General features: G+C 36.0%; 1 protein-coding gene across 5 annotated transcripts in view; it reads left to right on the top strand.

Annotated features, from left to right (window-relative positions):
* cep89 (centrosomal protein 89) overlaps positions 1–11,087 on the top strand; it is an 81,901-nt gene extending 70,814 nt beyond the window's left edge. For 4 of the 5 annotated variants that reach the window (XM_051116232.1, XM_051116234.1, XM_051116233.1 and 1 more), the window contains one exon: positions 10,142–11,087. In XM_051116232.1, coding sequence (XP_050972189.1) covers positions 10,142–10,454 — 313 coding nt within the window. In that variant the 3' untranslated portion in view covers positions 10,455–11,087. The remainder of the gene's footprint in view (positions 1–10,141) is intronic. The other variant, XR_007828171.1, reaches the window with a different exon arrangement.
* The last annotated feature ends 2,772 nt before the right edge of the window (positions 11,088–13,859 follow it).

The following is a 13,859-nucleotide window of genomic DNA, read 5'->3' as shown; positions in this document are numbered from 1 at the left end:
TAAAGGGTTAAATAACAGGATTACATTTTCATATGCTTCAAAATCTAATTTATTCCTGTGAAGCAAAGCTGAATTTTCACCATCATTACTCTAGACTTCAGTGTCACACGATCCTTCAGAAATCATTCTAATATGCTGATTTATTATCAGTATTGGAAACAGTTGTGCTGCTTAATATTTTTGGGACCTGTGATACTTTTTTCAGGTTTCTTAAAGTTGGATAAAAATGGAAATATTGTGTACACCATATACTACGATTCAAAAGTTTGGGGTCAGTAAATTTTTTCTTTCTTTTTTATTCAGCAAGAATGTGTTAAATGGATGTGTTAAAGTGATAGTAAAGACATATATTATTAGAAAAAATATATATTTTGGATAAATGCTATTCTTTTTCATTTTTTATTCATCAGAGAATACAAAAAAGATATTAGTCCAAAAAAAATATTAAGCAGCACAACAGTTTCAACACTGATAATAAATCATCATATTAGAATGATTTCTAAAGGATCATGTGACACGTAAGACTGGAGTAATGGCTGATGAAAATTCAGCTTTGCAATGCAGGAATAAATTATATTTCAAAGTATATTAAAATAGGATACCAATATTCGAAACTGCAAAAAATATTTCACAATATTACAGTTTTTTCTGTCTCTTTAATCAAACACACCCTTAATGAGCATTAAGAGACTCCATTAAAAACATTTACAATCTTACTGATTCCAAACTTTTGAACAACAGTGTATATAGAAAATATCAGTTTTACTGTCACCTTTAATCAGTTTCATGCATCCTTGCTGAATCAATGTATATTTTTTCAAACTAAATCTTATTGACTGTAAACTGTAATTTGAAGAATGTTTTAACTGTTTGTTTCATTTTATGACAAGGAAACTGAGGATGGGTAAATGATGACAGAATTTTTATTCTCAGGTGAACTATCCTTTTATGTCTTGAGGTTTTCACTCAAGCTGTGAGGCAGTTTGCAGTGCTGTTTTGAGGTGAGCAAGAGAGCAAAAGTTTAAAGTGTGGGCCAGAGGTGGGCCTCAGTCAGGCTACATGCGGATCCAGAGAGATCTAATCTGGCTAATCTTTGCTGCTCGTATTGCTTCTACAGGCCACTGAAACATTAGCTTCCAATCATATAGAGATTAGCGTGTGTGCTTTGAGATTTCTGTGTGAGAAAGAGAGATAAAAAGCTTGGTTATATACTGAAATGTCACCTAGCTGTGAGAGTGAGAACAGAAGGGAGAGCGATGAAAAGAGAGGAAAGATTAATGGACATATCTAAATTACACATGCGTGCCTTGGCAAATGATATAGCCTTTTTCCTTGTAATATTAGGGGCATGTGATGTGTCAGCAGTGTCATTTATTATAATTCATTCCTCCTCATCCCAGCAGTGTTGAGTGACAGCTGTGTGTGGCGGAAGGTCAGAGGTCAATCAAGGTGCGGCCTCTGTCAATTCTCTAACATCCTCATTTTAATGTCCTGTCTTCTCTCACCGTTAATCTCTCTCCTGTCTGTCTTTCTACATAAAACTGTCTTTTCTCTGTTTCTCTTTATATTACTGTTAAGTGCAGGAGACAGACTCTCTCATGACCGAAGTGCTCAGATTGACGTGAACATGCCTGTATTTTGGATCACTCTGAGTCGACTGACAAGACTGCCTGAGGAACAATGGAAAAATGTTAGCTTTACATATTACTGCCTGCAAAAAGGCCTGTCATTGTGGTATTGTGCAAACCTTATTTGCAGAAAGTAGTAGTAAGATAGTTTGATGAATTACAGTTTTGTGGTTTTATCAGTTATGTGGCATCGATTGAAAGAGGGAAAATGCATGTGAATCTGGAAAAGCAGAGAGGCGTGTTTACCTTACAGAGTATAAAAGAGAAGTGTCTGTGTGTTTATCTCTTTTGTCATGTTAGCGTTTTAAAAAACGACGGAGTCTGAAAAGGTTTTTGTATTGTGTAGGTCATGATGATGCAAGTAATTTTAGCAGAGCTGACAGTTGAAACTACACAAATGCATCACCTTACACTCACATTGATCTCTCTGGGGCTGCTGTTCATGTGTATTTGCATCTTTTTTCTTTTTTCAAAAAACTCACAAATACAAGTAATGAGACACTATTATGCAATTTAAGACCTGTAGCCCTCGTGATCTCACCTTGTCACCCTAGACTTGATGCTCTTGCTCTTGCACTCGTTAAAGCAAGCTGTTAAAACATTCATTTGCCTACCAGCCATTCTGTGTGAGCTAAGACCATGCAATACATGCTGCATGTTGCACTGCAGTGCATGGCCAGATGAAGCATTGATTTGATTTTCCACACACCTGGGGTAGAGGATACGTCTCAGTATTACATAATATGATGACATTGCTAATCATATCTGTCACAGGCAGATTATAGCACTATTGTCTTGCAGAAACAGTCTTTGTTGTTTTGTCACACACATAGTTTTGTGTTTATGTGTGTGCATCTGTTGCCCATATGTTGATCCACTCCAGAGGTATGGCTGAATCATCCTTCATTACGTTTGTAATCCATTACACACCCCTAATGAATTACATTAGGATTGCTGTATGTGTGTGTGCACGTGTGTCTGTGTACATGAGACTGAATTTGTGTGTGTGTATTGAATTAATGGTGCTGAGTGGCCATTTGTGCTCCTAATTTAACTTTGTAATGTACAGAAGCAACATGAACAAATGAGACTGTAAAATGTAGGTTATATTGCAAATTATACTGGACACATACTGTGGATGATTCTTTTGATGTTGTACATCAGCAAGGCCATGTGATTTTAATAGAATAACTCTTAATTGTGCTGTAATATTTCTGTATCTGCAGATATTTTTCTAAAATCATTGTGAGTTCAGTGCTATGATACAGTCACATGTGTTATACACACAGGAATAATACTTTAACATTAATATTTAAATATTAATGAAACATTAATCAATTGTATTATTTAATATTAATACTAATGTTAATATGAATAATTACTAATGTAAGATGTAATTAAGATGTTGTCTTTAGATGATTAAGATCCACATGTTTTGTTTTATTCAGAGAAACTTGCAAATGAATTTCTGACTTACATGAATGATTTCTGGTGAAATATTAGAATTAGCAATAAAACTATGACTAAAATAGGTACTCTCTGTGCTCTCCACCATATAAGCCTCTTTCACACATACAGTCTTTACTGGTAAATTCACTGTAAATTACCATTAAGATATCATGTGTGAACAGGACCTTTTCAAAAATAACGGTAAATTCGTTCCGGCAATTTACCAGTATGAGAAATTGTAACATTCCCATTACGGTAATGTGCTCTGTGTGAATGCAGAACAAGATTACTGGTATGAGCATGTACAATTTCAGAACACACTGACGTAAGACGTCTACTCTGGGCCAATCATAACATTCTGATGCAGAGGATGCATTTAAATCTGTGCTTTTTACGGTTTTCCCGCCTAACTGGGCAACTTTAACACTGTTGCCGCAAGTTGTAACGACACAGATAACATGATACTTAGCCACTGGAATGCAAATTTTACCGGGGGAACCCCTCCAAAAAATGTGTATTTTACCCCCTGGAACCGGCAACCCTGCACTTTGGTTTGAAGTTGTCTAATATGATATCACTGGGCCAAAAGCAGCTGCTGCTGCATGAATGTGTACATTTGACATAAAAAAAGAAAACACTGACCGCATATACCCCTCCATATTTACAAATGATGTCACAGAATTTACCGGTATTTTGAAAATAAAGTGTGAATGGTGCTTTACCGGTAAAAAGATTAAATGTGACACAGTGCATTTTTGTATTTACAGGTAAAGTCGTTCCAGTAATTTTACAGCACTTCATTGGTATTGACTGTTTGAAAATGGCTTTAGTCTATATTAGACTACTACAGTATAGTCTATACCAGGGATGCCCAAACTTGGACCTGGAGGGCTGGTGTTTTAGCATCAGCTTGCTTCAACACACCTGTGGGGAAGTTTCTAGTATAACTAAAAAGATCTTGATTATCTGGTTCAGGTGTGTTTAATTGGGGTTAGAGCCAAACTCTGCAGAACACTGGCCCTCCAGGATCGAGTCTGGGCACCCCTGGTCTATACTATACTACACTATAGTATAGTATATATACTAAACGTATATATACGCATACGTTTTTTTTAGCCTGGTTCTCATAAGAGTACCTGGAGATTTGGTTTAGTCCTCACACTGCACATTGTGTGACCCATTAAATATAACTCTAAAAAAATAAATGAATAGTAGTGATAATAATATCATTGGACTTTATTTATTTAGTTTTTTATATAAAATAAAGTGTGATAATACCATTATATGTTAAAATAAAAAGGAGTATTAAAAAAAATACAGTTATTTTATAGTAAACTTAAAAATAATATGTAAAAATTAATTTTTTGTATGAATTTCCATCATTATCAAACCTAAAATTAGCTAGCTTTTATTTAAGCGGGGTTGCCGGCAAGCAAATATATGCGCTGCTGGGTTTAGTGCTGCCGAACGAAAAGCGTCAGTGAATGAAATGTCACATTTTTCAACTACTAGTCGACCAGAAAAATCTTAAAAAATCAGCCCTAAAAATTTAATACAGTGTGCCTACTTTTACATTGTACTTATATAAAAGACACATGCATACAATTACATCTATAATTAATTTATATCTTTGTTACATCATTATTACATTACATAATCCCACCCTTAAACCTACCCATACCATGAAACCTGTCACTAACTGCATCATCCCACCTCACTGACAGTAAAAGTATTTTGTAATACCGTATGAACACAATAAGTGCATTGTACCCAAAATTATTGATTTAAATATTTTTTGACAGAAGTGTGTAGTAGTTAGTCACCTAATAGAAAGTAAGTCTGAGAAAAAAAAAAAAAAAAACATTGTTTTTTTTTTTGTTTTTTTGAATTACATTTTTAATGCATATTTAAGCACTGACAATGTGTATAACATACATGGGTGCTGTTTTTTTAACAACCGGAAAATAAATACATAACAACCATAAAAATAAATACATAGAATTGTACAAATAATCTGAACAACAACCTTAGCAGAGTCCTTAATGGAGTTTTTTTTTTAAGTTTTTTCCAGGTGCAAAAAGGACATTAAGTCCTTCAACCAAGAAAAATTAGAAGGGAGGCATGAAGATTTCCAATGTGGCAGTATTTGTCTTCTGGCTACCAATTTAGCAAAAGCAATAATATCTGCATGACACTTATTATACAAGCCATCAACAGATGCTACACCGGGGATTGCAATTACTGGGATGAGTGTAACAGAAATATTAAGAGCCTTTGACAGTGTAGGAAAGAGAGAAGAATGAATACAGTTTAGGACAGGTGCAAAATATCTAGCGAGTATCTGTTTCACCTATTCTCTTCTGTTAAAGAGAATTTGTTTAATTTTGCTTTGGTGTAATGAATTCTGTGAACAGCTTTGACCTGGACGAGATTCAGACGAGCACAAATACAAATAGAGTTAACTTTAGCTAAAGCGTTATTCCACAGCTTCTCATCAAGTTTCAGTCTTAACTTTCTTTTCCTTTTCCTTTTAGTTTGTTTCCTAATGAGGAAAGCAAGCAAAATGTGCTTTGATAAAATCGTGTAGTTGAAAATACCAGAATAAATTGGATTTAGAAATATTGAATCAACTCAGCAAAATGACACAGATCAGTAAACTAACAAAACGTAGTTGATCATGTCTCATCTTGTGTCTCTAATCTAAGCCAGGGCTCCCAATGGTGCCCTCTCAACAACCATAGAGTAGATGCTTATGGTTACCAACCCAGGTCTTTAACCGCTAGGTAATGGAAGAAACCAAGCATGAAGTGGACATTTATTATCTCTGGCATTAGCCATTCACCAGTTAATTACGGCTTGGTTAATGTGACGCAGATGACTTGTATGGCATCATTCGAAGTGGCTTTTTACGCACAGTGACACAGCAGAATGTACCACAGGCTCATTACTCAAATTACTAGTGCTCCCATAAACCCACTTCTTAGTGCAGCATTCACAAAGTACTCTCCCACCTCCCTCTCTCTGTCTCACTCATTTCTTTTTTAATCTCTGGTAGAAGACTTTGATGCTAAAACCAGCCGGGTCAATACTGGTCTCTCTCATCTTTCATCTCCTGACGTTCACCACTCAGACGTGTCACTTCTTTCCTTCGCGCCCACTCGCACCCGTCTCTCTGGTCCTCTTCCCTCTCTCTTTTGGCAACTGGGTCATGAGAATGAGAGCGAAAGCAAACACTAGCAATCGATTAGACGGTGAGAGAAGGGCCTGCAGGAAGCATCATCTGAATAATTATTATTTTCTGCCTTCATATATTTTAAAAGGACGATATTGTTGGAGAAAAAAGCCATTAACCTAAAAACAAGTGTTTCTACTAATACTTATTCCTGTCTGGATGATTTATATACTTTGATGTACACTTTCGTATACTTTGATGCTTCCAGCTCTCTCCACTTCATTTTCAGCACAAAAGTCTGCTAAATCCATGTGGGCTTAGACATTCAGATGTGATATTAGTCATGTCTCCTCTTTTGATCTGTCAGTCTGTGGGTTTATTTGTCCCTCACTTCTGTCCTCTCTGCATCACTCTGTCCTACTGTCTGTTCCCCTGTCTGACACTATTGATCAGCTGACCCACCCACTGACAGCAATCTCTCGGTCTCTCTCTCACTCTCTCTCTGTTTCTCTCTCTCTGTTATAAATCTCTAAGGTGACAGGGGCAGGCTATCTGTGTGCATAGATAAGGCCTTGTTTGGCTTTTGCTGAGACTGCACAATATGTGATGAATAGAGAGAAGGAAGGAGAGGAAAAGGGCACCTACAAGGAGAAATAAAAGAGTCCCGAGGTGACAGTCTCATTAGGCATTCCAGACTGCCTGAAAATGAGATGAAAATACACATAGCCATATTTACCTGATTCTTTGTCAAGATGTAAAAAGAGCAGCCTCAGGCAACACATCAATGACAAAATGATGTATAATATTCAGTATTGGGACAAATCTGCTGTCTCAAACTATTGACACAGAAATATGGATTTTGTTTTAAACAAACAGTTTTTAGTTTGTCTCAGAAATGTAGGTTTAAGCTTGAAGGTCCAGAAATTGAGCGATGAGAGTAGACCTATTGGTTGTTTGCTTAGACTGTTTTAGTCACAATCCTTGTGTGCGAGTGATAGATTAAGATTTAGATTAACATGTTTTTATTATGATTATTATTTAGAATTCAGGTCTTAACAATATGATCTTTTATTTTATATATATATATATATGCAGTATTCACTACTGTTCAAAAGTTTGTGATAAGTAAGTTTAAAAAAAAACTTCTCACCAAGGCTGCATTTATTTAAACAAAAATTATAATATTGTGAAATATTACGATTTAAAGTAACTGTTTTCTATTTTTGGGGGGGAAAATGCCAAGTTCTGTCATGTAACTCTAGATGGCGCAGGCTGATGGGTCCTTACCACAAATGTTATGATATTCACAGTGTTAAACTACGTGGCACAAGCTGATCGGATCATACACAGCCAATAAGCTTACTGCTTTGCATTTAAATGGCTGGTTAGCATTCACTACAGCATTTTTGCAGTGCGCTTTATGAAATCCTCTGAAACTCTCCACCTTCCCCAGATCCACCTGTATAGGTTTACATACACCTTGCAGAATCTGCAAAATGCATGTCATTTTTTATTTAGTACTGACCTGAATAAGATATTTCACATAAACGTTGTTTACATACAGTAAGATATGTAAGAAGAAAGAAAAAAATACAATAACATGTATGTATAAAAATGACCCCGTTCAAAAGTTTACATACACTTGATTTCTAATACTTTGTTGTTACCTGAATGATCCACAGCTGTGTTTTTAATGAAAGTTGTTTGAGTCCCTTGTTTGTCCTGAACAGTTAAACTGACTGCTGTTCAGAAAAATCCTTCAGGTTCCACAAATTCTTTGGTTTTCCAGCATTTTTGTGCATTTGAACCCTTTCCAGCAATTGACTGTATGGTTTTGAGATCCATCTTTTCAAATGAGGACTCATATGCAACTATTACAGAAGGTTCAAACACTCACTGATGCTCCAGAATGAAAAACAATGCCTTAAAAGCCAGGGGGTGAAAACTTTTTTTAATTTGAAGATCAGGGTAAATGTAACTTATTTTGTCTTCTGGAAAACATTTAAGTATCATCTGTAACAGTACTAAATGAAAAATATGGTATTTAGGCAAAATAAGAAAAATGCACACATCTTCATTTTGTTCAAAAGTTTACACCCCTAGCTCGTAATGCATTGTTTTTCCTTCTGGAGCATCAGTGAGCGTTTGAACCTTCTGTAATAGTTGCATATGAGTCCCTCAGTTGTCATTAGTGTTAAAAGATGAATCTCAAAATCACACAGTCATTGCTGGAAAGGGTTCAAACACACAAAAATGCTGAAAAAACGAAGAAGTTGTGGGACCTGAAGGATTTTTCTGAAGAACAGTGGACAGTTTAACTGTTCAGGACAAACAAGGGACTCATGAACAACTATCACTAAACAAAAAACACAGCTGTGGATCATGCAGGTAACAACACAGTATTAAGAATCAAGTGTATGTAAACTTTTGAATTTGAATTAACTATTATTTTCTCTTGTGGACTATATGTATTTTTATGTGAAATATCTTATTCAGGTCAGTACTAAATAAACCTTAACATGCATTTTTTATGATCCCTCTTATTTATTTATTTATTGGTAAAATAATTAACATTTTGCAGATTCTACAGGGTGTAATGTATGTAAACTTTTGACCTCAATTGTATATGCTACTTGTGCAGCAGCAATATGTCTTAAATACTCACAGCACCGTATTGGCAGCAGCAAGTTCCTATACTTGTTTGCAGCAGCAATAATCTACAACATTAAAAAAATAGTTGTTAAAATATTTGATTTTTCAGTTTTCGTTTCATTTATTTGTTTGTTTGTTTGTTTGTTTATTCAAAAAGACGAAAGCATTTAATAAATCTATAATGTCAAACACTTCTTGGGAAACATTGGCCTACGTTCCAAAAACTTGTTCTTTCCAACACATTCTTAAAATTAATATGAATTAAAAATATATTAATGAAAGTACAGTACCACAAGTAATTTCTGCAATTTCAACAAAACAGTTTTTTGATGGTCTCGGATCTCAAAATACACAGGCAAATATAGACACGTTTCATACTGTTTCTAAGGTGCATGGTATCTGAAGCACAGGAGATGAGTTTGACTTCTGTTTGACACTGCTTGAGACTTGCAGAGATGATGTTTATTGATGCAGGCAGTGGAGAAGATGGCAGCTTAAAAACACATCTTAAAGGGATAGTTCACCAAAAAAGAATATTCTGTAATTATTTACTCACCTTCAAGTTGTTCCAAACCTTTACACTTCTTCTGTTGAGCACAAAAGAAGATTTTTTTTTTTTTTTTAATTGATAACTAAATAGTTGATGGTAGCCATTGATTTCCATAGCATGGAAAAAAATATAAAAGAAGAAACTCAAAAAGGTTTGGAACAACTTGAGGGTGAGATAACAATGACAGTATTTTAATTTTTGGGTGAACTATCCTATAATAACAGACCAGAAATCCGCAAAGTAAAGGACACTTAACACAGATGACTCGCCACTTTCAACACAGTGGGAGATAAAGTGAGATAGAAAGCTTGTCATAACGCGTATGTGTGTGTGTTTATGTGCATGTGCATCAGCAGATGGTCCGGTTAATTGATCTATGATTACGACAGCTTACACACCTCGACCACTCGGTCATCTCTATCGTTCTCACTCATTCTGTTCAAGTTTGTGCCTTAGCACAATTCCACTTAATACCTGTTATTATTGCACAGCTGAGCCCTCAAAAGCCTGGTGTGCGAATACACCAGTATTGACTGGAGGATACAAAATGACTGAAGGTCACAGAATTTTGTGAGTTTATGTATTTTGAATGCCTGTGTGTGTATGAAACAGGTATTCTCACTTTTTAGAGAGCGTGATATGAGTGCTTTCCTGATTTAAATCAAGCCTCTCTCTCTTTGTGTTTCTCAGAGAGGTAGAAGGTGAATTGGAGGTGGTTTGGGAGGCAGCAACCAGGGAGAGTCAGCGCTTGAGAGAAGTGGTGTTGGGGAGCAGTTCGCTGAGTCCAGCCACCGTGGCTCCAGCCCTACGCAGCACTTCCGGCCAGACTCCTGCCAGGATCCCCTGTGTAGAGGATCATTTGTCCTGCTCGCTGCCCCCTCCCTTCACCTCCAGACAGAATCGTCTGCCACATCCTTTACAGCGCAGCCCCATGTTTGACTCCGACTCTGACCAGCACCAAAATCCGTCATCTGATGAAAGTGAAAAGAGCGGACGGGACTAATATTTGCATATCCTCCTCAACAAGTGTTTTGACTTCATGAATTCATTTTCATAATTTACCTGAATGCTTAATGTGTTTTTTTGTATAAAAAAAAAACACAAAGCTGTTAAATACACAGCAGTTCTTTTGCTTCGCTATGACAAATGTGCTTTTTTTTAAGCTTATATGTGCATAACATTATTCTTGATTGCTAATAATGATTATCCTGCAGATGGAGAACGGTATGGCATTTATTCAGCTGTTGAGCTCATTTCAGAAAGCATTTGTGACAGAGCATTTCCAGCAGTGGATGTAAACAATAGCATAGGAAATACTATTACACAAGCCACATGATGAATGATAGAGCAAAAGAAATCACTCTCTCATTCTCTCTAGAATGAAGGCCTTGCATAAAAGATTGCACTAAGGATATCCCTTGTAATTTTCTTTAATCAAAGGACTAAATATGGGAGCCCAAAATATAATTAGCATCCTGTTTGTGTATTTTTGCACTAGTGGAGAATTCTTACAATTCTTGATAATAATATGTTGGAATAAACAATTACATTATGAGTTCTGTTGGTTTTTATGCTGATGACCTGAAGTAAGCTCAATTATATTTGCTATTCCAAATTACTACAAAGAGCATTTTTCTAGAGGGAAACAGTGAGTGCATTTATGCATATGCCTCATCAGCAAAAATGTCAAGGTTATAAGGTTTTGTTTATTTATTTCTTATAGAATACTGCAGTTTATTATTATTAAGTAGAAGAAATAGTGTAGCGCCAGAATGTGCATACAGGAGAAACTAGTAAATGCCTTCAGGTCCAAAAAATTAGGGCAAAAATAGTAAAATTAAGAACTGCACACCAGGGTCAGAAATTAACTTTTCCATTAAGGGCCAATATTTGACTCTTGATTTCCAGGAGCATTTTTTAACATTTGTGAGGGGAATTATAATCACCTTATTATTATAAAAAACATACTATGTCGTCTTTTATGTCAAATTTACCTAGTTACTTTAAACAATATTTTAAACTGTTGGCAATAACAATAGACTGTTTAAAACTGTATCTAAATTATACATGTTAAAAACAGAAGCTCGTAGTGTTGCAATATTATGACAAAATCATTATTGTACATTATTGCTCTTTATATTGTAATATAGATTTATTAATATCAAATCTAAGCTCCTCTGATTGGCCAATGCATTCCTTTGTTCAACACAAACACGTTTGATTGGTTATAAGGCTCAACGCTGCACAAAACGTGTAAAAAGCAATCTGATGCAGTGTAAGCAAATCTAAGTGTAATTACGTAGGTTAACACTTTTCATTAATTTTCACATTTCAGTTTAATCACGACAGCCGTAATACATTGTTTAATTGTACAGGGGCATTTTTTGCCCTTTTGTCTTGAATATGTGGGACGATTTTGTTCATTTCGGTGGCATTTTTGCCATTATCCCTTATTAATTTACGACCCTACTAAACACATGACAATGTATGTTTTTATCTGTGGACATAATTTATTTTTTAAATAATGTTTTTGAAAAAGGCGAGAAAAGATATCTAAATCCTCTGAATTCAAAGCATTTTAGCCAGTACAGGCAGAGTGACAGAAGCATTACCAGTTTTTCTTTTAGGCCAAAAACTCTTGATTCTGTAGCTAAACGGTGAGTTCTCAAGCAAATCAGCTGTGGTAAGGACAAAACTAGTGAGACACAGCATTAAAACCAGACAGTGACGCTATTGCAATACGCCTGATCGATTTAAAAAAAAGCCTGTCTGACTGTTGCAGCATAATTAGGGCACTCCAATAGTTCTCTCCATAATGGCACTGCACTATTTTAGAGCAAAATTATAACCCAGCAATCGCTATGCACAAAACAAACCACATTCATGGTCACAGTACAGCAGTCTGTGTGCATGTGTGCTAGCTCCCTGCAGAAATAGAGCGCTATCTGTTAGCAGTAGGATATTGATTATAAATTTCATAGATTAGCAGTGGTGTAGTATTTCAAGTGTTAGTTAACTGTTTATCGATCGATTGCTCTAGTGGTTACGTCTTAAATTGTTTTGTTGATTTTTACTGACAGATTGCTGTTAATGAGAGCATGTGCGTTTGTTATATTAATATGACAATGGTAGAATGATTTTGTTAATGTCACAGAATTCTTTTAAGAACAGATATCTTTATGATAGTGCAGCCCAGTGAACCTGGAGAGCTGAAACAGACCTGCAGTGCTTTGGTAGGTGTTATAAATCAAGAATCTATATTTTAGGATGAAATGTAGGACAACTGTCTGCAATGAGCTACAACTTATCACAGGTAAAAGGGAAAAAAGCATTGTGTGTGTGAGTGAGTGAGAGAGAGAGAGAGAGAGAGAAAGATTGTTTGTATGCTTATGAGTATGTGAAGCATAGCTCTGCAGGTACAGGTCACTTGTTCCTTTTCACAGGCCCAGAGGACTGAGGTTCTGACAGCGGAGAAAAATGACGAGGACATCTTATGCTGTTACTTCACCCCGAGTTCTCTAAAAACCAGTGAGCAAAACACACACACACACAGACTTCTCTAGCTGTCTTACTTTCTACCTATTCTGTTAATTGGTTCATATTACTCACCCTTTTACTTTGGTAGAGGGCCATTAGTCATCAGTTTTAAGAATAGAAAGACATGTTTCAATACTAATTCCTAAGGCTTTTCATTTGCCTCCCTGGAATTCCTCATTTACATTTACTCCAAAATGAGGAACTAAAATGATGCACATTAGAATGACAGAATTGAATCTAGTCAGTATTGACACTGGTCTGCTTCATCGGTGGAGCTGATACAACTACTAAAAGATACAATATGAAAAGTAGTGCTGCCATCTGCTGGACATTGTTTTTAAATCAACAAAGGATACTTTCAAATAAATGTCACATGGATTTTGTGTCAGGGCATCTAGATAAATCACATAAACATCATGTGGCATAAACGGATTTCATATATACTCAAACTCTTGAGGCTTTACAGCTCTTGCCGAACAGTTAAAACTGCTGACAGAGGAAAAGCGTGTTAAAGTTTAGTGTCTGCCCTGTGAGATGTTCTAGTTAACATCACAATGTAAGGTCATCTGGGTACATTTCAAACTCTCAATCACACTATTGTTGTGCTCTAGTGAATAGAGTCTACTCTTTATGCATGCTTTTCTTTTTAGTGGCATTTGTGCTCCTAAAGCAGTCTTCCAAAAGCTGTCAAAAGATGTAATCCCAAAGATATTTTGTCTTTTTTTATCCCCTAACTGGGATGCACGCTATGTCCCACCCACCACAACCTCACAGGACACACCCCTAGTCCTTATTCCAAGTGTTTCCCTGGTGTGAACTAACAGCATTGCACGAATTTTCCACGTGGCCAAGGTGTGCAATGCGTAGAGTT

This window comes from Labeo rohita, chromosome 7 (genome assembly GCF_022985175.1).
Source record: "Labeo rohita strain BAU-BD-2019 chromosome 7, IGBB_LRoh.1.0, whole genome shotgun sequence".
In the NCBI taxonomy this organism is placed as follows: Eukaryota; Metazoa; Chordata; class Actinopteri; order Cypriniformes; family Cyprinidae; genus Labeo; species Labeo rohita.
The sequence above is the reverse complement of the archived record's forward strand: the minus strand, read 5'-3'. Positions and strand labels throughout refer to the sequence as shown.